This window comes from Capricornis sumatraensis, chromosome 20, assembly GCF_032405125.1.
Source record: "Capricornis sumatraensis isolate serow.1 chromosome 20, serow.2, whole genome shotgun sequence".
Lineage (NCBI taxonomy): Eukaryota > Metazoa > Chordata > Mammalia > Artiodactyla > Bovidae > Capricornis > Capricornis sumatraensis.
The window spans coordinates 21,552,499-21,579,058 of NC_091088.1; the positions used below are offsets into that span (position 1 = coordinate 21,552,499).

The 26,560-nt window shown below is 37.2% G+C and overlaps 1 protein-coding gene across 1 annotated transcript in view; it reads right to left on the bottom strand.

Moving 5' to 3' along the window:
• Window positions 1-26,560, bottom strand: part of ITFG1 (integrin alpha FG-GAP repeat containing 1) — a 307,723-nt gene that overhangs the window by 155,494 nt on the left and 125,669 nt on the right. The window contains exon 9 of the mRNA XM_068991936.1: window positions 3,634-3,728. Coding sequence (XP_068848037.1) covers window positions 3,634-3,728 — 95 coding nt within the window. The remainder of the gene's footprint in view (window positions 1-3,633; window positions 3,729-26,560) is intronic.

Sequence of the window (26,560 nt, forward strand, 5' to 3'; positions counted from 1 at the left end):
ACCTTAAAATTTATCAGTAGTCATCTTTCCTTGAACTAGCATATAGAACCTTAAAAAGTTTTTCACAGAATATGGAATCTTAGGATTGAACTGATGTTATCAAACATTTAGTTGAACCGTCCATTTAAAAATGTGTGTTGGGGACTTCCCTGGTGGTCCAGTGGTTAATAATCCACCCTGCAATGCAGGGACATTAGTTTAATACCTGGTCTGGAAAGATCCGACATGCCGCGGGGCAACTAAGCCTGTGAGCCACAACCACTGAGCCTGTGTGCTCTAGAGCCTGTGCTCTGCAACAAGAGAAGCCAACACAAGGAGAGGCCCATGCACCACAACTAGAAGCAGGCCCCGTTTTCTGCACATAGAGAAAGCCTGTGTGTAGCAATGGAGACCCAATGCAGCCAAGAAAAAAAATAAAATAAATGAATAAACAGAATATGTGTTGAGTGAAAGTATAAACATAAACGAGTCTTTTAAAAATTGAAATATCTAACACTGATGTCCTTTGGAAGGACCAGTGTAGGAAGAAAATTAGAACTTGACAGAGTCTCCCCTGTTCTTCTGCTCTGACTCTTACACGTGGTGACTTGAGTCACCACACTCAGAAGCAAGTAGCTCTGAGGCTTTCCAAACAACACTAGCCCTGACAAGCTGTCCCAGCCCAGGAGAATGAGCTTTGTTGCCAAAACAGCTGGAAGCTACATTTTACATAAATTCTTTATTTCTCTACTGAGTATAATGAAGAAAACACAGAGAACAGGTTCATTTCAAAATGAGCTTTGGTAAAGCCTGTTCTCTTCTGAACGCCCAAATCTTTACTTTCAACAACCTAATGTAAACTAAAAATCTGACGACTGGAAATCAATACATGAAAATTAGAGATGTGTCCACAACTAGCAAGAGCATAGATACTGGCACATAACCTAAAGATGTCTAGATAGAAGTAGGTGCAGCTGGCTTGAAATGACAGGAGGTCAAACATGCCCACAGATATTTTTTTCCTTGTAAGCAGGTGGCTCATATACGTGGCTCCAAGCCAAACTACATAAAAAGTGAATTCTTGAAAAGTGTTTAGTATATAGAACATCCCAAACATTTTCTATGTATTCAAAGAAAGCATAGTTTGCCAAGGAAAAAGGAAAAATATGGCTTAACTATGAAGGCAAATTTATAGAAAACAAGCAGCTTAAAAAACTGATATGCATCTAATGAAATTTTCAATCTTTCTTAAAGCAAAAGTATTGCATATCATCAAAATGTTTTAATATTTCACATGACTGAAAAAAATTGCTGCTTTTATTTTGGAAGAGGATGAGAAATTTCACAAAATGTCGAGTTATCTCAAGTTTCTAAAGAGGATGACAGTTTATTAATGAGGATAAAGTACTTCTGTTAAGGTAAATGTATTAAGGTCTAAGAAGTAAAAAGATTTTTCATTAACGTGACATTCTTAACAGTCAACAAAGAACTGTGACATTTATCTTCCCACAGAGAGATGACTGCATAATTTGAAAATACAGTAGTCTGTCACTTGAAGACAGGCTGCAATTACTAGGTATACTTACAGCTATGAACCAATGATGAGGAGTTTCTTGACCTAGTATTTTCAGTGATTTAAAACTTTCAAAAAATTCAAGATAATACAGATTATGGTTTAAGAGTTAAATATTTTTAGAATGCTCACTATAGGAAGATTTGAAGATTTGCTTTCTCTAGTGTCTCAGTATGAAAGGTGATACTTCCTACCCTAAGGGGTATAAAAATCAAGATGTCATTCTATCATTTTTTTATCCCAAAATAGAAAATATAATTAATTATCCTACTGTATTACTGGTTTCCTTTCAGGTGTTATCAATATTGAAAAATTCTCAATGTCATAAGCTATCATTCCCACATTAATTTTTTTTTTTTAATCATTCGCACATTAATTCTCTGCTGGGACTATCAGATTCTGAATTGTTTCCCAACAAGCTACAGGAATAAAGTTGACATAAAAGAACAAAACAGATCTAGACATCACAAATAAAAACAAGATTAGCCTTGAAACTAGATACAGTGTTCTTCTACATAATTCTTTATTATAGTTATAGTGTGTCTTACCATATTTCCAGCATATAGAAAGCTAACAGATCATAAAATTGCAGGATCAATAATGGGTTTCTTGGGACTTTCCTAGTGGTCCAGTGATTAAGAATCTGCCTTAATGCAGGGGACGTGGGTTCAATCCCTGGTTGCGGAAGTAAAATCCCACATGCCACAGAGTGAGTAAGCCCACACTTCACAACTAGACAGTTTGTGCGCTGCAACAAAAGATCCTGCATGCCACAACTAAGACCACACACAGTCAAATAAATAAATATTAAAAAAAGGAATGGGTTTTCTTTATGAGAAATCATCACAATACATTCAATTGCAGTACTTTTTCTCTGAGTAAACCAACAAAAATAGACTTAAATGCATTTTATTAAGTTAAAATGGAGGAGGAGTGTTGGTTGTCATACAGAAAGTAAGGTGCCACGTCTGAGCCTGAGAATTACACTCAAAGACAGACTAATGGGAGAAAAGCTGATATGAACACAAGAGTCCTCCTAAGGAGAATGAAGACTTTACTTGGGTTCAAAATTGGGAAAGAGGTATGTCAAGGCTGTATATTGTCACCCTGCTTATTTAACTTATACACAGAATACATCATGTGACTCACAAGCTGGATTGTTGAGAGAAATATCAACAACCTCACAATATGCAGATCATACCACTCTAATGGCAGAAAGCAAAGAGGAACTAAAGAGCCTCTTGATGCAGGTGGAAGAGGAGAGTGAAAAAGCTGGTTTAAAACTTAACATTCAAAAAACAAAGATCAAGGCATCCGATCCCATCACTTCATGGCAAATAGAAGGGGAAAAAGTGGAAACAGTGACAGATTTTATTTTCTTGGGCTCCAAAATCACTGTCGACGTGACTTTAGCCATGAAATTAAAAGAGACTTGTTCCTTGGAAGCAAAGCTATGACAAACCTATACAGAATATTAAAAAGCAGAGATATCACTTTGCCAACAAGGGCAGTATACTCAAAGCTATGGTTTTTCCAGTAGTCATGTATGATAAGAGTTGGACCACAAAGATAGCTGAGTGCCAAAGAAAAGATGCTTTCAAACTGTGGTGCTGGAGAAGACTCCTGACAGTCCCTTGGACCTCAAGGAAATCCAACCAGTCAATCCTAAAGGAAATCAGTCCTGAATATTCATTGGAAGGAATGATGCTGAAACTGCAATACTTTGGCTACCTGATGCTAAGAGCCAACTCATTGGAAAAGACCCTGATACTGGGAAAGATTGAGGGCAGGAGGAGAAATGGGCAGGAGAGAATTGACGTGGTTGGATGGCATCACTGACTCAATGGACCTGAGTGTGAACAAACTGAGAAGACAGTGAAGGACAGGAAAGCCCATCATGTTGTAGTTCATGGAACTGCAAAGAGTCAGTCATGACTTAGTGACTGAACAACAAAGTTAAAATGAGGAAGAAAACTTATTTTTGTTTTTTCTCTTTTCTGATTCTTCAAATACTTTTCTAACCTCTGAAATTGTTTTCCGAGATTGTAACCTTACTTACATTAAAAAACAAGTAGATATACCTGCTTTGCTCCAGATCTTGCTAAGTAAATGATACTTTTCTGGCAGTTTTTGTCTTCACAACCGGGCAGTAAGTGATCCATGTTTCCATCTCCATCTGCCAAAAGAAACTTAAAAAGTTAATTATTGGCCACAAAATGGTGCTCTTGTGTAACAGATTACATTTCCTATCTGTTCAAAGTCTGTATCACTCTAGATAAACTGAGGAATCTGACTGACGCATGGTTTTGTAGTTTATGTGATTCAATTAAAGAATTACTCTGGCCCTTGCTATCTGTTACCTGGACCACGACTGGTTTTAAACTGCTCACTTTTCTTTGGTTAAATATTTATCCAATGTTGGAAAAACACCTTGTTTCAAGACTTTAATGTTAAAATCATCACTTAAAACAATGTAGCTTGTGACTCAGACAGTTATCACTGCTGCCATGGGAGGAAACTAAGCATGTCAATAGTAACCCATTATTATTTGCCTTGTTTTGGATGTCTTTACATATACTTTTAAGTGTCTTTTATACAGCACAAATTTCAAGAGTTATAAAGCTTTCTGTAATCTAGATTCTAAAAAGAACCAGTATATTTTTACTGATAAAAAAGCAAATGAAGGGAATACACATGTCATTTCCAACTGGGTGATTTTTAAACAGCTGCACAATGGTCTGCAAAGACCTTTGACTTCCAGAGATGATGTTACTGAGGAACTTGGAGTCATTTCCTCTAGTGTTCCCTCCTATCTACGGCCCCTACCTGATGGAAGTTTACAAATTTTGATGTCATAGAGTTAAATCTGTACAGGGACATTCACACAATGAAGTAATCATGTAGCTTTTATATTTAGGGCCTTATTTTGCATTTCTTTGGAATAAATATGGATTTATTTGCAATGGTTTAATGTATCATTTAATGTGTGCCAAGGTAGTAGTACCTTCACTTGGAAGGCTATATAAGGGTTAACAATAAAAGAAGTCCTTCTTTGTGTAGGTTTAACTATCAATATTAAGAGATATATATGTAACTAAAACAAGTCTATCAAGTATCCAATAATGTATTCAAAAGGAAAAAAAAATTTAGGTTGCGTGAGATGAAAATCTAGCCAATGGAAGCTAACCTCAGCAAGGAAAAGGGATATCATAGTGAAAAATGAGTTTCTTTGATTTAATTTCATGGTTTAATTACTTATGATTCTCATAGGTCATACTCTGTGTGATAACAAACCCTTATGTATAGGACTGTAACGCTAAATAAAACAGTTGAATTAATAACGGAAGTACAGAAAATCTCTGTGATATGGCAGTAGTACATCTGAACTATTGTGAAAGCAGCTGAGAGAGAGATGCAACTCTAGGCAGGAATACTTGGAAAGGAGAAGGCTTTCCAAGGACATAAACATATATCATAGTTAGAAAAAAAAACAAACCAGGAGCTCGCCAAGTAAGAATTAAATGCAAAATGTGATTTATAAACTGGGTCTAGCAATATCACAGGCTTCATTAAAAGCCAAATCATTTTATTGTGATTATTCTGGGACTAATCAGAAGAAGACAGTTAATAAGTCTCTGTCTTTCATTTTTACCCCAAAGGGAAAATACTCAGATTAGATTCTGATTTACACTTTTCCTTTCTCCTAGTTTCTCTTTCTTCCAAGTAGTTTCCTATTTCCCCAAGTATTTTGGCCATGACTTGGCTGAAATTTAATACTGGCAAATAACCTTTGTTAAACATATAACTAACTCACATCATGACATCATAAACATGCCTTTTTGTAAGAATTATCAGTAATATTTTATAGATATGGCCATAGAAATCTAGAACTCTATCAAAGAAGGTGCTCCTTATGCTGACTCTTTAAGTGCTATTTTTTGATACTTATCGCTTAACAACACTTCCTCAGTGATAGAAAAGGTTTCTGAGATTCCAACTTCATGTCCTAAGGAAATTTCCTCTCTCTTAAAGGCAACAAACTTTTAAATTCCACGTTTCACTTTTCTACATTAAAAAAAAAACCTTTTTTATTTGTAAATTATTTAAACTTAAACTTGAATAATAAAAGTAGTACAAGAAGTCCTGAACACATTTTAACCAGATTGACCTGTTAACATTTTATGCCATTTATTTGATCATTTGTGTGCTCTGTAAAATCATTTTTTTTTCTGAACCATAATTATATATATTATAGCCTCTCACCCATAAATACTTTAGTGTGCATTTCCTATGAATACAGATATTCTCTTAAACAACCACAGTACAACTATTAATTCACACAATCTTATCTATTGTACTGTATCTACATTCCAGTTTCATTCATTGACCTAATAATGTCATCTGTAGCATTTTTGACCCTCTAACATAGGATCCAGAGTCTAAGAGTAGAACTGCATTTAGTTGTTATTTTTGCTGTGTTTTTCAGTTAAGTCATTTCCAACTCTTTGCGACCCCATGGACTGCAGCATGCCAGGCTCCTCTGTCCTCCACTATCTCCCAGAGTTTGGTCACATTGATGTCCATGGACTCAGTGATGCTAACCAACTCATCCTCTGCTGCCCTCTTCTGCTTTCACTTTCAATTTTTCCCAGCATCAGGGTATTTTCCATGGAGTTGGCTCTTCGTACCAGGTGGCCAAAGGACTGGAGCTTCAGCTTCATCATCAGTTGTTTCAATGAATATTCAGTGCTTCCAGTATATTGGTTGGATCTCCTTGCAGTTATTTTTAATCTCCTTTAACCTAGAATATTTTCATAGCCTGTGTCTTTTATAATCTATATATCTTTTTTGTTTTTAAACCTCAGATGACAGGAATTTCTTACTTTTTTAGTAAGTTATTATGTCTGAGGAAGAAAGTAGTTTCAGGAAAATATTTCATGAGTCGGAGGCACAAGGCTAGAAACTAGTAACATGCAAACTCTCGGAAAAATAATGTGACTATGAGGAAAGTCATGCTGATAGAGGTACCACTCTGTGAACTTAGCATACATTTCTTAAAGAAGTCCCAGGAATTATTAACTTCAGACTGTCTTCTCCTCAGGATTTCAGCATGTCACATATCTCAAGTTTCTTTGAGAGATAAATTACTTCTCAAAGGTTCAAGTGAAATTGTAACAGAAGGAATCACATTCTGATTCACTCATTTTATAAAATGTGACATAAAATTTGGCCTTTTGAATGTCAGGACTGCTAGAGACTAAAGTTCACACTAACCACATGTTAATTTCCATCTGATGTTAATCTTAACCAAATTTCAAACGAAATTCTTCTCTAAAACAGATTTTAATGAGATAGGTATGATTCAAACTGACTTTCCCCAAAATATTAATTTTACAATCAAGAAAACACTAAAATAGTTTTCATCAAAATGGACTATAATGAATTTTGATGTAATAATTTTTCTGGTTTTAATTAAGCAGAGGACAAAGAAGATATATATGAGCAAGGGTCACATTTATGTTTCCACTTAAACATTCATAACATTTTCAGTATCTTGAAATGAACTGACCTGTGATATCATTTAATCAAATTACAACTCATTGTTCTGGCCAGATTACCCATTAACACTGTAAACCACAGGTTCTTTAATGCAGTATTCCCAAAGTATGGCTCCCAGTCCCACAGACTCAACATTACCTAGGAACTTAACGCTGCTGCTGCTGCTAAGTCGCTTCAGTCGTGTCTGACTCTTTGCGACCCCATGGACTGCAGCCTACCAGGCTCCTCCATCCATGGGATTTTCCAGGCAAGAGTACTGGAGTGGGGTGCCATTGCCTTCTCCGTAAGAACCTCTGAGGGTGGGGCAAAGCATACGCCCTCTGACTGAACCATTGTTCACAGGTACTTCTGCTAGTCCTCCACTAATACCAGGGGTTGCTACACATAGCCTACGTCTGTCTTGATCACGTTCGCCATTAACAACAAACTACTTTTGCTAATCATATTCCACTATTCATTTAGGACTCTGTGTCTTGCTTCAAGCTCTTGAGACTGAATCAAAGTTGTCTTTTGCCCATTTGTGTACCTCTTGAAGTGAAGTGACCCATACATGTATCATAAACTCCTTATTGCCAAATTCAGACTTAAATTGAAGAAAGTAGGGAAAACCACTAGACCAATCAGGTAAGACCTAAATCAAATTTCTTATGATTATACAGGGGAAGTGACAAATAGATTCAAGGGAAAAGATCTAATAGAGTGCCTGAAGAACCATGGACAGAGGTTCGTGACATTGTACAGGAGGCAGTGATCAAGACCATCCCCAAGAAAAAGAGATGCAAAAAGGCAAAATGATTGTCTGAGGAGGCCTTAAAAATAGCTACCAAAAATGAGAAGTGAAAGGCAAAGGAGAAAAGGAAACATATACCCATTTGAATGCAGAGTTCCAAAGAATAGCAAGGAGAGATAAGAAAGCCTCTCTCAGTAATCACTGCAAAGAAATAGAGGAAAACAATAGAATGGTAAAGACTAGAGATCTCTTCAAGAAAATTAGATATACCGAGGGAACTTTTCATGCAAAGATGGGCACAATAAAGGACAAAAATGGTACAGACCTAACAGAAGCAGAAGATATTAAGAAGAGGTGGCAAGAACACAGAAGAACTATACAAAAAAGAGCTTCATGACCCAGATAATCATGATGGTGGGATCAGTCATCTAGAGCCAGATATCCTAGAATGTGAAGTCAAGTGGGCCTTACGAAGCATCACTATGAACGAGTGGAAGTGATGGACTATAAACTATGAAGCTAGTGGAGGTGATGGAATTCTAGTTGAGCTCTTTCAAATCCTAAAAGATGATGCTGTGAAAGTGCTGCACTCAATATGCCAGCAAATTTGGAAAACTGAGTAGTGGCCAAGGACTGGAAAAGGTCAGTTCAGATTCCAACCCCAAAGAAAGGCAACGCCAAAGAATGCTCAAACTACCACACAATTGCACTCATCTCACATGCTGGTAAAGTAACGCTCAAAATTCTCCAAGTCAGGCTTCAACAGCACATGAACCATGAAATTCCAGATTTTCAAGGTGGTTCACAGCATTTCACCCCAAACCAATGGATTTCACATTTTTCTCAAGTGCATATGGAACATTCTCCAGGATAGATCACATCCTGGGTCACAAATTACGTGTTGATAAATTTTTAAAAATGGAAATAATTTCAAGTATCTTTTCTGATCACATGTTGTAAGATTAGATATCAACCACAGGAAAAAAATTACCATTAAAAAACACAAACACATGGAGGTTAACAACAAGATTCTGAAAAACCAATGGATCACTGAAGAAATAAAAAAGGAAATAAAAATATCCATAGAAACAAATGATAATGAAAACACAAAAACCCCAAACCTGTGGGATTCAGTAAAAACACTGTTCAAGGGGAAGTTTAGAGCAATATAAGCCTACCTCAAGAAACAAGAGAAACATCAAATAAGCAACCTAACTGTACACCTTAAGCAATTAGAACAACAACAACAAACCCAAAGTTAGTATAAGCAAAGAAATCATAAAAATCAGAACGGAAATAAATGAAAAAGCAATGAAGGAGACTGTAGCCAAGATCAATAAAACTAAAAGCTAGCTTTTTGAGAAGATAAACAAAATAGACAAACTGTTAGCCAGACATCAAGGAAAAATGGGAGAACACTCAAATCAATAAAATTAGAAATGAAAATGGAGAAGTTACAACAGACAACACAGAAATACAAAGAATCATAAGAGACTAGTATGAGGAATAGTAGGATTTGTTTGTGGAACGCTCACAAATTCATTCTATGAAGCCACCATTAACATGACACTGAAACGAAAGACACTCCAATAGAAAATTATAGGCCAGCATCTCTGACGAATATAGATGCAAAAATCCTCAACAAAATACTAACAAATAAAATTCAACAATATATACAAATAATCACATACTATAATCAAGAGGTACTTATCTAGGTATGCAAAGATAGTTTAATATTCACAAATTAATCAGTGTAATACGCCACATTAGAAAAGTGTAAAAATCACACAATCATCTCAGTTGATACAGAAAAAGCATTTGACAAAATTCAATAACCACTCATGATAAAAACTCTCATCAAAGTAGCATAGAGGGAACATGTTTCAACATAATAAAAGTCATTTATGACAAGCACAAAGCTAACATCATACTCATAAAATCAGCAACAAGAAGGATGCCCACTCTTGCCACTTCTATTTAACACAGTACAGGAAGTCTCAGCCACAGCAATCAGGTAAGTAAAAGAAATAAAGGCATCCAAATGGGAAGAGAATAAGTAAAACTGACATTATTCACAGAGGACATGATACCATGTATAGAAAACATTAAAGTCTCCTCCAAAAGACTATTAGAAATAAGAAATGAATTCAGTAAAGCTGCAAAATACAAGATTAATATACAGAAGTCAATCAATTTTCAATATACTAATAATGAACTAACAGAAAGAGAACTTAAGGAAACATCGCATTTATAATCATGTCACAAAGAATAAAACACCTAGGAAGAAACATAACCAAGGAGGTAAAAGACATGTATTCTGAAAACTATAAAACACTGGATGAAGGGATTTGAAAATGATGCAAAGAAATGGAAAGATATTTCATGTGCTTTGATTGAAAGAATATTAAGATATCCATAATACTCAAAGCAATCTACAGATTTAATGCAATCTCTATCAAAATACCCATAATATTTTTCATAGAAGTAGAATAATCCTAATATTTATATGGAACCACAAAAAACAAAGATGGTCAAAGCAATCTTGAGAAAAAAAAGAAGACAGGAGGAGGTGTCATGCTCCCTAACTTCAAGTTATACCGTAGAGCTGCGCATGTCAGTACATTAAAAAAGACATAGATCAATGGCAAAGAAGAGAGAATCCAGAAATAAACCCCCTATATATGGTCAATTAATCTATGACAAAGGATATAAAAATATACAATGCAGAAAAGAGAGTCTCTTTAATAAGCGGTACTGGGAAAATTGGACAGGTACATATAAAAGAACAAGATTAGAATATTTCCTCACATCATTTATAAAAACAAACTCAAAATGGATTAAAGGCCTACACATAAGATTTGAAACCGAAAAACTCCTGGAAGAGAACACAGATGAACACTCTTTGCTGGTATTTTTTTTTTCCTGCTGCCAATTTGTATGAATCCTTTTAATGCAAAGAACACTATTACTTTGTCTACTTCTTCACTGACTACGCTAAAGCCTTTGACTGTGTAGATCACAATAAACTGTGGAAAATTCTCAAAGAGACAGGAATGCCAGAACACCTTACCTGTCTCCTGAGAAACTGGTATGCAGGTCAAGAAGCAAGTTAGAACCGGACATGGAATAATGGACAGGTTAAAAACTGGGATAGAAGTATGACAAAGCTTTATACTGTCACCCTGCTTATTTAACTTACATGCAAAGTACATCATGCAAAATGCCAGGCTGGATGACTCACAAGTTGGAATCAAGACGGTCAGGTATAATATCAATAACCTTGGAAATGTAGATGAGAATGAAAAAGTTGGCTTAAAACTCAACATTCAAAAAACTAAGACCATGGCATCCAGTCCAATCACTTCATGGAAAAAAGAAGGGCAAAAAGTGGAAACAGTGACAGATTTTATTTTCTTGGGCTCTAAAATCACTGCGGATGGTGACTGCAGTCATGAAATTAAAAGACACTTTCTCCTTAGAAAAAAGCTATGACAAACCTAGACAGTGTATTAAAAAGCAGACACATCATCACTCTGTCAACAAAGGTCTGGACGGTCAAAGCTATGATTTTTCCTGTAGTCGTGTAGGGATTGAGCGTTGGACCATGAAGAACGTCGAGTGCCAAATAACTGATGTTTTTGAATTGTGTTACTGCAGAAGACTCTTGAGAATCCCTTGGAGAGCAAAGAGATCAAATCAGTCATTCCTGAAGGAAATCAATGCTGAATATTCACTGGAAGGACTGAAGTTGAAGCTCCAATACTCTGGCTATCTGATGCAAAGAGCCAACTCACTGGAACAGATCCTGATGCAGGGAAAGACTGTGGACAGTAGGAGTAGGGGGTGACAGAAGATGAGATGGTTGGATGGCATCATCAACTCAATGGACATGAGTTTGAGCAAATTATGAGAGATAGTGAAGGACAGGAAAGCCTGGAGTGCTGCAGTCCATGGGGTCTGTCCACCAAAGAGTTGGACAGGACATAGTGCCTAAACAACAATGATCCTACATTACTTTATTTTTTCTTTTTTACAAATGGTTATATCCAACTGTCTCACAAAACTTAGTGAATGATCCTCATTTTCAGAAAAGAATCTCAATTTCTCTTGTTTTATTTATGTTTATCTGTAAAATGATCAACAGGAACATAGAAAGGGTTCACTGTGAGAATTAAATGTTGGGGAAATAACTTGGGAAAAATGACAGAGCAGTAAGCAATCCTAAACAAGTACACTTTTTATATATATCCCTTCTATCACTGTGGTACGCTGTAGGTGCTTAGGACAGTGGTATATTTTGTGCAGCAGATGGGCAAGAGAGTAAAACATGCATAACTACCAGAAGAACAGAGTGCTTTATCTCCAGAGTTTTCACTTCCAAGACTCACTCACTGCTTCTAGTAGGAAACTGAAACATTTGATCATGAAAAATGAAAGCAGTAATTTAGGATCTGATGAATAATACTCTACAGATGGGGGGAAAAAAAAACGGTAAGTAGATTACTAAATATTTTGATCGATACCCTGGAACTCTGAGTTCAGTAATAAAATAAATCACTGATTTCTGAATTACACAGTAGAACACGTCATGACAGCTCAAATGGGGAGTAAGTCAAAATGCCTCCTTCCATCATCTGGAAAATTTACTCATGAATGGCTACAGCATACTCAAGATATAAACATTACAAGTCATATGACTAATTAATGGCAGAAGATTCTACACAGAATTCAAGGTTTTCTTTAACTTTTAATATGTGGGACTCAATGCTGAACGATTCCTATACAGAATTTCTAAAACTGCATTTCCTGCTAAATTAGACCCAGAATATAGGTAGAAGTAGCAGCGTTTCCATCACATTTGTCAAAAAACATGTGAGACGTATGTCAGATAATGTACTCATGTTTATATATTTTTGTTATTATTAACATAAAGCTGGAAATACACATGCTAAAATAAACATTCCCTTATCACTTCCATTATAATACATACATTTCAATACAATCCCATACATCTACAAATGTTTAAGTTGTGAATTTCCAAAGATGCAACTCTCCATTCCAACAATGTCAGGCATGTGTGGAACAACAGTATGTCCTCTGTCTCCTATTACTGATGATCCTTCAGTTCTGCCATCTTCCACCTCATTTCTCTCTTCCAGTCAGTAATTCTTATTGTGTGTTCACTGGATGTCAGTCCCTGTATGCAGGCTATTGTACTCTATTACTTTTCATAGTACTATACTGTAAAAATGTGTATGTGTAAATTTTTGTGTTTGTTTTTCATGTATTATTTGTGTGAAAAGTATTATAAACCTATTACAGTACAGTATCATATAACCAATTGTGTAAGTTGGGTTTCCAGGCTAACTTTGTCGAACATAATGAACAAATTAGACTTATGAACATGCTTTTGGAATGGTACTCATTTCCATGTGGGGGACTTACTGTATGTGACGTATACCACTTTATATTTTTCAGAAGAACACATCATTAATGTAAGAGACATTAAGGCACAGAAATAAACTGAGTATGATACAAAATGATTAGCAAGATTACATTTTTTACAGAAAGAAAATTCAGAATTTTAAAATGAATGCAGAGTATAAAAAATAGGTGGCATGCATGGAAATATTTGATTTGTTTTTTTTTTTAAATGCTCATGAACCAAACTGTGATAATAAGACACAGGTGCTAAAAACACACATATACACATACAGGAAAAAAAGGACAAGTCACATTATCACGTGGAAAGTATATACTTACTTTCTTCAAAATACTCATTTTCAAATAACATAAACTGCAAATTTATGAGTATATATATAACTTTACATATTTTTCCTCAGATGTTAAGTAGCATCCAGGTTGATTTTCAAGTTATGTTCCTATAAATATGCATTAAAATACTTAGGTGATTAAAGATGAGCCTACAAAGTGCCAGGGCCTTAACAGAATTTCAGTGATAAGAAACATATATTGTGAAGGAATATGAACATGATCAGAACTGAAAAACTATAATTATTTAATAAGATACTGCTGGTTCCTAACAGACAGGGTAATGCTGGGGATTCCAAGGTAGGGTCAAGGATATAGAAAGCTAACTAAATTTGCTTTAACATAGATTTAGGCTTTGTGAATAGCTGGTCAGGTTATAGGTTATAAACTTTCATGATGACTTCTTTTTCTCTTGCCAATTCTAGTAATTGTTCTTTTAGAAATGATGAATTATTTTTCCTTGTCATTTCAGTGCTTAAATATCCATCAAGTTTCAATAATGTCTCCAGGACATTTATCTACTGATGATTTTCTGCTTTGCTGAATATACTGATTCTTTGATTACTATGTGCTTTTTTAAAAAAAATTTATCACTGGAATATAACCGCTTTACAATGTTGTGTAGTTTCAGCTGTATAACAAAGTGAATCAGCTTTATGTATACATATATCTCCTCATGATTGAGCCTCCTTCCCACTTCCCACCCCACCATCCCACCCCTGTGTGTCACTGAGCTGAGCACTGAGCTGAGCTCCTTGTGTTACAGAGCAAATTCCCATTAGCTATTTATTTAACATATGGTACTATATATATGGGCTTCCATGGTGGCTCAGGTGGTAAAGAATCTGCCTGCAATGTAGGAGACCTATGTTAGACCCCTGGGTCGGAAAGATCCCTTGAGAAGGGATTGGCAACTCACTCTAGTATTCTTGCCTGCAGAATTTCAAGGACAAAGGTGGGTTACAGCCCACAGGGTTGCAAAGTCGGACACAGACTAAGCGATTAACACTCTGACTGTCTGACTGTGTATGTGTCAATGCTACTCTCCCAATTTGTCCCACCGTCTCCTTTCCTTCCTGTGTCTACATGGCCATTCTCTATCTGCATTTCTATTCCTACACTGCAAACAGGATCATCTGTACCCATTTTTTCTAGATTCCACAGATATGTGTTAATATATGATATTTGTTTTCCCTTTCTAACTTCACTCTGTACTGACAGACTGTAGGTCTATCCACATCACTACAAATGGACCAATTTTGTTCCTAACTTTTATAGTTGAGTAATATTCCACTGTAGTGGGTTCCCTGGTAGCTCAGTGGTAAAGAATTCGCCTGCCAATGTAGGAGATGCAGGTTCAATCCCTGGGTCAAAAGATCCCCTGGAAAAGGAAATGGCAAACCACTCTACTATCCTTGACTGGGAAATCCCATGGACAGAGGCACCTGCTGGGGTACTGTCCATGGTCATAATGAGTCACAAACGACTTAGTGACTAAATAACAAAGATATTTCACTGTATACATGTACCACATCTTCTTATCCGTTCACTGGCTGATGGGCATTTACACTGCATCCATCTTTTGGCTACTGTAAACAGTGCTGCAATGAACATTTGGGTACACATCGTTTTGAATTATGATTTTCTCAGGGTACATGCCTAGGAGTGGCATTGCTAGGTCATATGGTAGCTCTAATTTTAGTTTTTTAAAGAACCTCCATACTGTTTTCCATAGTGTCTGTATAAATTTACATTCCCACCAATATTTTATATTCCCAATTTACATTCCTAAGAGGGTTCTCTTTTCTCTACATCCTCTCCAGCACTTCCTGTTTGTAGATTTTTTCATGATGGCCATTCTGACAGGTGTGAGGTGATACTTCATTATAGTTTTGATATGTACTTCTCTAACAATTAGTGATGATGAACAGCTTATTATTTTTAATAATTTTTCCCTAGTTAAGGATATAAAACAAAATAATGACCTATTTATTAAATTTCCTATTCTGAAATCTCCCTTTGTATTATGCAAATAGAGGTAACTGCCAACTACTTTGGTGAGTGGGGAGATAAAAATGAAGAGATCCAAATTAGCCCACTCACCAGAGGGTACATGATGCTAGAAATGTTTCTAAAACATTCTATAAGGCAATGCCTTGTTTACTGTACTTTGGGAGCTGTATTCTTAAGACAGAATTTAAAGTCTATGAATATTATTTTATATTATCAACTGTGCTCCAAAATTAATTCTTTTAGCTTTCCTAATCATAAATTTCTTGATCCATTTTTCTTTTTTCTAAATTATAGTTAATTTACAATGCTCTGTTAGTTTCTGGAATATAGCAAAGTGATTCAGATCACTTGTTCAGATTTTTCCATTGTAGGTCATTGTAAGACATTAAATATAGTTATCTGTGATACAGTAGCACTTATTTGTTTACTTATTGATATAAAGGGTATATCTGTCAATCCTGACAGGTGCTAATTACCCTAAAGTGTTAATCCTAAGGTGCTAATCCTAAAATGCAGAAAAACATCTACTTCTGCTTTATTGACTATGCCAAAACCTTTGTGTGGATCACAACAAATTGTGGAAAATTCTTAAAGAGATGGGAATGCAGACCATCTTACCTGCCTCCTGAGAAACTTGTATGCAGGTCAAGAACTGCATGGAACAGTTAGAACTGGACATGGAACAACAGACTGGTTCCAGATCGGAAAAGGAGTACGTCAAGGCTGTATATTGTCACCCTGCTTATTTAACTTATATGCAGACTACATCATGCGAAATGCCAGGCTGGATGAAGCACAAGCTGGAATCAAGATTGCAGGGAGGTATATCAATAACGTCAGATTCACAGATGATACCACCCTTAAAGCGGAAAGCAAAGAAGAACTGAAGAACCTCTTGATGAAAATGAAAGAGGACAGTGAAAAAGCCGGCTTAAAACTCAACATTCAAAAAGGAAAGATCATGGCATTCGGTCTCATCACCTCATAGCAAACAGATGGGGAAACAATGGAAACAGTGATAGACTTTTCTTTTGGGGCTCCAAAATCACTGCAGATGGTGACCGCAGCCATGAAATTAAAAGACGCTTGATCCTTGGAAGAAAAGCTATGACCAACCTAGACAGTATATTAAAAAGTAGAGACATTATAGCCAACAAAGGTCCGTCTAGTCAAGGCTCTGGTTTTTCCAGTAATCACATATGGATGTAAGAGTTGGACCATAAGGAAGCTGAGTGCTGAAGAACTGATGCTTTTGAACTGTGGTGTTGGAGAAGGCTCTTGAGAGTTCCTTGGACTGCAAAGAGATCCAGCCACTCCATCCTAAAGGAAATCAGTCCTGAATATTCACTGGAAGGACTGATGGTGAAACTGAAACTTCAAGACTTTGGCCACCTGATGCAAAGAACTGATTCATTTGAAAAGACCTTGGATTTCTTTGGAAGGAATGATGCTAAAGCTGAAGCTCCAGTACTTTGGCCACCTCATGCGAAGAGGTGACTCATTGGAAAAGACTCTGATGCTGGGAGGGATTGGGGGCAGCAGGAAAAAGGGACAACCGAGGATGAGATGGCTGGATGGCATCATGGACTCGATGGACGTGAGTCTGAGTGAACTCCGGGAGATGGTGATGGACAGGGAGGCCTGGCATGCTGCGATTCATGGGGTCACAAAGAGTTGGACACGAATGACTGACTGGGAAAGATTGGCTGGGAAAGATTGAAGGCAGGATGAGAGGGGGATGACAGAGGATGAGATGGTTGGATGGCATCACCAGCTCAATGGACATGAGTTTGAGTAAGCTCTAGGAGTTGGTGATGGACAAGGAAGCCTGGTGTGCTGCAGTCTATGGGGTCACAAAGAGTTGGACAAGACTGAACGACTGAACTGACTGAAGGTACTGATTTATCCCATTCCCCAACCCCACTCTCTGATAAACATAAATTTCTTTTCTATGTCTGTGAGTCTGACAAACACTATAGGGTTATTTAACTATATATGGATATAGTATAATTTTTATATAATATCCCTGAATATTAAATGAATATTCATATTAATAAAGCTTTAAAAATTTAGAATATATCTTTAAAAATAAAACTGTATTTTATTTAATACCATGTTGGTAAAATAGCAGAAAAAGACAAAATAACCTATTAAGATAAATTTCCCAGTAAGTCAAAACTATAATTTGAAATTCAAAAGCAGGAATTCAAAAAAAATCCTATTTTTTTGAATTATACAATTATTAACATCCACTCCATACATTAGGGAAAGGGGGGTGTTAGCCTCGTTCCATCATTAAAATCCTGCATCTGAAATAAGGCCTTAACAGGAAAAGAACAGAAATGTATTTAAACATGAATATCAATACTTAAGCAAAAAGTGTAGCCAAATGGCTCAAACTCTTGTTTTGGTAAGAATAAGGAAACATAAAATGATAGTACAAATAAAATTAGTTTCACTAATCAAGAAAAAGTCTTTACACTCAAAAGTTTTATGTAGATGCAAATATTCAGCATTTTAAATTTGGGCATATATCACAATTAAAATGCGTATGATGAAATCTGTTCTAAAGAATTCTCAGAATAGGAAGATATCAGGGAAAAAAAGTATCGCCTGCCATATAGGTAAACAAATGACGCTACAGTCATGGAGCCATCACAATACTGTCACCCTGGAGGTGAGCCCTGAGGGAATTCAGGATAGAAACCAAAGCCCACCATCCAGCAGGCAGAAGCTGCAGCCTCCCCCAAGCGTGTACCCTGAGGAGATACAAGATGAGAAAAGCACAGGATACTGGTCCCAGATAGCTGTGGTTCCTAACAAAGGGATGGTTTCAGTGAGCCCAGCTTTTTGCATCTTCCCATATACAGAAAAGTGCTAAACCATTTAACTTGCGCTATCTGGTTTTCTTTAATTAACGGTAGTCTTTTGAAGATACTGACGGACTACCTGGAATTTGCTGCAGAAACTCATATATCCTGGCTCCTCCATTCCCTCTTTGGACCAGTCTCTCAGAGCTCTCTGATATTCTATGTCCCAGGCTCAAGTCTTTAGTTTTGTCTGCCAAACAAAACATAATTCTCAACTACTGGGTTGTGTATTTTCTTTTTTTCAGTCAACATAGATATGTCTGAAGGTAGCAGAAAGGACAATAAATTACGAATGGGAAAGATTTTTCTTTGTAAGACTGTTCAGTTACCAAGGTGCTTGGCTAATTCAGTTTTTCCATCCATGAAATGAAAAGGCTAGATTCCACATATGACATTCTAAAATGCTAACAAGAGACTACTTCCACTAAGGGCAGAGTATAGTTTTCAAGAGCATGGGCTTAGGTGCTAGAAGGACTTTGGTTCAAATTTCACCTATTACTTGTTAACAGTGTGACTATGGGCAAGTTACCATTTCTCAGTCTCAGTTTCTTTATCTATAAAATGTACACATTAACCCAACATTTTCTTGTAATATTAAATTTTGATGATACTGATATTAGTAAGAACTAAGTATTTACTATGTTTAAAACACATTAAAAAAACAAAGATCATGGAATCTGGTCCCATCACTTCATGGCAAATAGAAGGGGAAAAAAGTGGGAATAGCAACAGAAACTATTTTCCTGAGCTCCAAAATCACTGAGGATGGTGACAGTAGCCATGAAATTAAAAGATGCTTGCTTCTTGGAAGGAAAGCCATGACAAACCTAAACAGCATGTTCAAAAGCAGAAACATCACTTTGCGGACAAAAGTTTGTATAGTAAAAACCATGGTTTTTCCAGTATTCAGGAAATCAATCCTGAATATTCATTCATCTGTAAAGATTCATTTATCTATTTATCTATCTAACATTAGTCCTCCATTGCAAGGACTAATGTTGAAGCTGAAGCTCCAGTACTTTGGCTACCTGATGCGAAGGGCCAATTCACTAGGATTGAGGGCAAAAGGAGAAGCGGGCAGCAGAGGAAGAGATGGTTAGACAGCATCACTGAGTCAATGGACATGAATCTGAGCGAACTCTGGGAGACAGTGAAGGGCAGGGAAGCCTGGTGTGCTGCCGCCCATGGGGTTGCAAAGAGTTGGACACAACTTAGCAGCTGAACAACAACATAAGTTTTATGCTTGTATTATTTCCTTTAAATGTCATAAAACCCCTATTGTGTCACTATGCTATACTATTCCCTTCCTACCTCCCCATTTAACAGAACAGGTACCAAGAGGTTAAGAAATTTGACCACAGTTGTTGAGTTAGTGAGAGGCACGGAGAAGGCAATGGTACCCCACTCCAGTACTCTTGCCTGGAAAATCCCATGGATGGAGGAGCCTGGTGGGCTGCAGTCCATGGGGTCGCCAAGAGTTGGACACGACTGAGCGAATTCACTTTCACTTTTCACTTTCATGCACTGGAGAAGGAAATGGCAACCCACTCCAGTGTTCTTGCCTAGAGAATCCCAGGGATGGTGGAGCCTGGTGGGCTGCCGTCTATGGGGTCGCACAGAGTTGGACACGACTGAAGTGACTTAGCAGCAGTAGAACCAGAATACAACCCAGGCAGCCTGACTCCAGAGACTATATTTTTAGCTTTTGCATCAATAAATGGCAATTTTTTAAGGATGGTGAATACTCAAAGGAGTTTAATATTGATGCTACAATGTCAAAGACAGAAGCTTTTACATAAACCAAGACACATCACTCCTAAAAGGAGGGAAGGTTAACGGTCAATTGGATTCTTCGGGAGTGTACGAATGAATGTGTTACTTCCAAAGAAGATGAAAAATGGTTCCAATTAAAACAGACATTGATAATACCACTAATTAGGGTAACCTACAACTTCTGTCTGTACTCACCTTTCATTGAAATATGTATTTTCGAGAGACTCATTTTAAGGTTATTTCATAACTTATAATATTTTAAATATGAATAAACATGGGTGAGTTTAAAATCATTAAAAAGAACAAATTTCAGAAATACAGAGACTAATTTGAAATATCCTTTTGAAAAATAAACACTCTAGACATGATTACTTTGAAATTTCCATGGAAAAAAGTATCTCAAAATTTTAGTCATTTAGCTGTACAATTAATGAGCTAATTAGCATTTTTTTTCTCAGAAGATAAACATCTTTAATCTCCTTCACAACTGTAAAGCAGTTTTAATTGCCACTGAGGGTCACAATTTATTTCCATGCTATGTTAAGTTGGTTTCAATTCAAGTTAGAATGTTACAACCTTAGATTCTTAAATGTAATCCCCATGGTAACACAAACACACAAAATCTATAAAACATATGCAGAAGAAAATGAGAAGGGAAGCAAAATAGTTCACTACAAGTCAAGTAAACAAATAAGAAAGAAATGAAGACATTTCTTCATCAATTAAACTCTCTAATCAAAAGGATTTGCAGAATGGATTAAAAAAAAGAGGTCTAACTATACAGCTGTTTACAAGAGACACAACGTAGTTCTAAAGCCACAAATCAGCTGAATGGGAAAGAACTGCAAAAGACATTCCATATAAATATTAACTGAAGTGAGCTGAGGAGCTATGTTAGTATTAGAGAAAATAGACTTTAAGTAAAACAATAAAAATAAAAAAATTCTGTTGCAAGACACAAAAGAGGACAGTATACATTGACAAAAGGGTCAATTTATCAAGAAGATGCAACAGATGTAATCATATATTACCCCCAAAACAGAGTCTCAATGTAGGAGAAACAATTTTTCAAAGAATTGAAAGAAACAGAGCTCTACAATAATACTCGATTTCGATACTCCACTGTCTAATGCAGAACATCTAAACAGAAGATAAAAAACAAAATAGAGTACTTAAACAACAGTAAAAAGCCAACTAGACCTAGCTGACATGTATAAACCACTGAACGACAACGGCAAGAAGTATGACTCTTTTTTTTTAAAAACAGTAGTTTTAGGTTCACAGAAAAATTGAGGGGAAGATACGCGCATTTCCCATATAGTTCCTGCCCACATGTTCATTGCTTTCCCATTATTAACATCGCCATTGTCAGTGGTACGTTTGTCAAAGTTGATGATCCTGTACTGACACAGAATTACCCAAAGCCTGTAGTTTATATTAAGGTTCACTCTTGGTGTTTATTCTATGAGCTTAGACAAAGGTATCATGACATGTAGCCATCATTATGATACCATACAGAGTATTTTCACTGCTCTAATAATCCTTGGTGCTCTATCAATTCAAGCCTTCAACTCCCAATCCTGGCAATCACGGATCTGTAACATGAGAAGACTCTACACATGGAGATCACCAGATGGTCCATACCGAAATCAGATTAATTATATTATTTGCAGCTGAAGATGGAGAAGTTCTATACAGTCAGCAAAAACAAAACCAGGAGCTGACTGCGGTTCAGATCATGAACTCCTTATTGCCAAATTCAGACTGAAAATGAAGAAAGTAGGAAAATCCACTAGGTCATTCAGATATGACCTAAATCAAATCCCCTATGATTATACACTAGAAGTGACAAATAGATTCAAGGGATTAGATCTGATGGACAGAGTGCCTGAAGAACTATGGATGGAGGTTCATGCCATTGCACAGGAGGCAGTGAGAGGAACATACCCAAGCAGAAGAAATGCAAAAGGCAAAATGGATGTCTGAGGAGGCCTTACAAATAGCTGAGAAAAGAGGAGAAGTGAAAGGCAAAGGAGAAAAGGAAAGATATACCCATTTGAATGCAGAGTTCCAAAGAACAGCAAGGAAAGCCTTCCTCAGTGATCAATGCAAAGAACTAGAGGAAAACAAAATGGAAAAGACTAGAGATCTCTTCAAGAAAATCAGAGATATCAAGGAAACATTTCACGCAAAGATGGGCACAATAAATGACAGAAACGGTATGGACCTAACAGAAGCAGAAGATATTAAGAAGAGATGGCAAGAAGACACAGAACTATACAAAAAAGATCTTCATGACCCAGATAACCACGATGTGTGATCACTGACCTAGAGCCAGACATCCTGGAATGTAAAGTCAAGTGGGCTGTAGGAATTCCAGTTGAGCTATTTCACATCCTGAAAGATGATGCTGTGAAAGTGCTACACTCATATATACCACAATATGCCAGCAAACTTGGAAAAGTCAGCAGTGACCACAAGACTGGTAAAGGTCAGTTTTGATTCCAATCTCAAAGAAAGGCAATGCCAAAGAATGTTTCAACTACTGCACAATTGCACTCATTTCACATGCTAGCCAAGTAATGTTCAAAATTCTCCAAGTCAGGCTTCAACAATATGTGACCGTGAACTTGCAGATGTTCAACCTGGTTTTAGAAAAGGAAGAGGAATCAGAGATTAAATTGCCAACATCCGTTGGATCATTGAAAAAGCAAGAGAGTTCCAGAAAAACATCTACTTCTGCTTTACTGACTAGGCCAAAGCCTTTGACTATGTGGATCATAACACACTGTGGAAAATTCTTCAAGAGATGGGAACAGCAGACCATCTGACCTGTCTCCTGAGAAATCTGTTTGCAGGTCAAGAAGCAACAGTTAAAACTGGACATAGAACAGACTGGTTCCAAATAGGTAAAAGAGTATGTCAAGGCTGTGTATTGTCACCCTGCTTATTTAATTACTGATATGCAGAATCTATCAAGCAAAATGCCGGGCTGGATGAAGCATAAGCTGTAATCAAGATTGCCAGGAAAAACATAAAAAATCTCAGACACGCAGATGACACCACCCTTATGGCAGAAAGTGAAGAAGAACTAGAGAGTCTCTTGATGAAAGTGAAAGAGGAGAGTGAAAAAGTTGGCTTGAAACTCAACATTCAGAAAACTAAGATCATGGCATCCAGTCCCATCACTTCATGGCAAATAGATGGGGAAACAATGGAAACAGTGACAGAATTTATCTTTGGGGGCTCCAAAATCACTGCAGATGGTGACTGCAGCTAGGAAATTAAAAGATGCTTGCTTCTTGGAAGAACAGCTATGACCAACCTAGACAGCATATTCAAAAGCAGAGACATTACTTTGCCAACAAAGGTCTGTCTAGTCAAAGCTACTGTTTATCCAGTAGTCATGTATGGATGTGAGAGTTGGGCTATAAAGAAAGCTGAGCACTGAAGAATTGATGCTTTCGGAGTGTGGTGTTGAAGAAGATGCTTGAGAGTCTCTTGGACTGCAAGGAGATCCAACCAGTCCATGGTAAAGGAAATCAATCATGAATATTCATTGAAGGACTCATGCTGAAGCTGAAACTCCAATATTTTGGTCACCTGATGCAAAGAACTGAGTCAGTGGAAAAGACCCTGATGCTAGGAAAGTTTGAAGGTAGGAGGAGGAGGGGACAACAGAGGATGAGATGGCTGGATGGTATCACTGAGGAATGTGAGTTTGAATAAGTTCTGGAAGTTGGTGATAGATAGGGAGGCCTGGTGTGCTGCAGTCCATGGGGTTGCAAAGAGTCAGATATGACTGAACGACTGAACTGAACTGATCTGCTAGTTTTGCCTTTTGTAGGATGCCATATAACTGGAATTGTACAATATGTAGGCCTTTGTGATGGGCTTTTTTTCAATTAGCAATACAGATGTAACGTTCCCGAGTGGCTTCTTATGGCTTGTATATATGTATGTAAGCATGCAAGTTGTGTCTCACTCTTTGCAGCCTCATGGACTGTAGTTCACCAAGCCTCTGTCAATGGGATTTTCCAAGCAAGAATACTGGAATGGTTTCCATTTCCTTCTCCAGGGGATCTTCTAGACCTAGGGATTAAGTCCGTGTCTGCTGCACTGCAGGCAGATTCATTACCACTGAGTCACCTGTGAAGCTATTTTTGGCTTGATATAGCTGTAAATTTAATCCCTACATTAAAAAGTAAGTAAGATCTCAAATCGATGATTTTCATATATACCTTGAGGAATTAGGAAAAAACCAAACTAAATTTAAAGTAACAGAAAGAAAATAGTAAAGAAATGGAGACTAGATAAGAGAATCAATGAAACTAAAGGTTGCTTTGCTGGAAACAAGAAAACAGCTGACAAACCTGCAGCTAAACTGACAAAGGAAAATGAGTGGATGTAAATCACTAACATCAGGAATTAAAGTAGCTACATTATTGCTGCCTTTAGAGAAATAGCTTAAACAACTGTCATGCCAACAAATCAGATAACCTAGATGAAATTGACAAATTCCTGGAAACACACAAATTACCAAACTGACTGAAGAAGAAATAGAAAATCTCAACAGATCTATAACAAGTAAAACTGCTGAATTATCAATCAAAAATTTCTCAACTAAGAAATCCAAGCAGATGGCTTCTTTGGATTTAAATAAGTATTTAAAGGAGAATTACCACCAAAATCTCAAAATCTTCCAAAAAACAGGAGAAAACACTCTATGAGGCCAGCATTAACTTGATACTAAAGTCAGATACCACTCTAATGGCAGAAAGAGAAGAGAAACTAAAGAGCCTCTTCATTAGTTGAAGTAGGAGAGTGAAAGAGCCGGCTTAAAACTAAATGTTAAATGAACTAAGATCATGGCATCTGGCCCCAGGTCTTCATGGCAAATAGAGGGGGAAAACGTGGAAGTAGTGACAGATTTCCTCTTCTCGGGCTCTAAAAATCACTGAGGATGGTGACTGAAGAAACAAAATTAGAAGACATTTGCTTCTTTGCAGGAAAGCTAAGACAAATCTAGATAGTGTGTTGAAAAGCAGAGACATTACTCTGCCAACAAAGGTCCATATAGTCAAAGCTATGGTCTTCCCAGTAGTCACATATAGTTGTGAGAACTGGACTATAGAGAAGGCAGAGTGCCACAGAATTGATGCCTTTGAACTGTGGTGCTGGAGAAGACCCCTGAGAGTCCCTTTAACAGTGAGATCAAAGCAGTCAATCTTAAGGGAAATCGGCTCTGAATACTCGTTGGAAGGACTGATGCTGAAGCTCCAGTATTTTGGTCACCTGATGCAAACAGCCAACTCACTGGAAAAGTCCCTGATGCTGGAAAGATTTGAAGGCAGGAGAAGAAGGCATCAGAGGATGAGTCTTGAACTGATGAAACCAACTATGACTTGAATTAAAAGATGGATCCACTAATTTTTTAACATTCTTCTTCAAGCCTCTTTAAAGGCTTTTACCTTTCTGTTGAATCCAGCATTAAGCTCAATGGGACTCTACATAATGTTGATCCTGCATCCATACACTGAAAAATTTCTCCATCTCCTCAGTCAGTTTTTCAAGGTTCTCTTGACATTATTGACTATACCACACACCACAGGCATAACAAACATCACATGTTCCATGTTCTTGTCCTTGCTTTTTAGAATTGTACCAATGGTTGAACAATTCATGTTTTAAGAATGAGTCAGTCAGTTCAGCCGCTCAGTCGTGTCTGACTCTGTGACCCCAAGAATCAGAGCACGCCAGGCCTCCCTGTCCATCACCAACTCCTGGAGGTCACTCAAACTCACGTCCATCGAGTCAGTGATGCCATCCAGCCATCTCATCCTCTGTTGTCCCCTTCTCCTCCTGTCCCCAATCCCTCCCAGCATCAGAGTCTTTTCCAATGAGTCAACTCTTCGCATGAGGTGGCCACAGTACTGGAGTTTCATCTTTAGCATCAGTCCTTCCAATGAACACCCAGGACTGATCTCCTTTAGGAGGGACTGGTTGGACCTCCTTGCAGTCCAAGGGACTCTAAAGAGTCTTCTCCAACACCACAGATCAAAAGCATCAATTCTTCGGCACTCAGCTTTCTTCACAGTCCAACTCTCACATCCATACATGACTACTGGAAAAACCATAGCCTTGACTAGATGGACCTTTGCTGGCAATGTAATGTCTCTGCTTTTCAATATGCTATCTAGGCTGGTCATAACTTTTCTTCCAAGGAGTAAGTGTCTTTTAATTTCATGGCTGCAGTCACCATCTGCAGTGATTTTGGAGCCCCCCAAAATA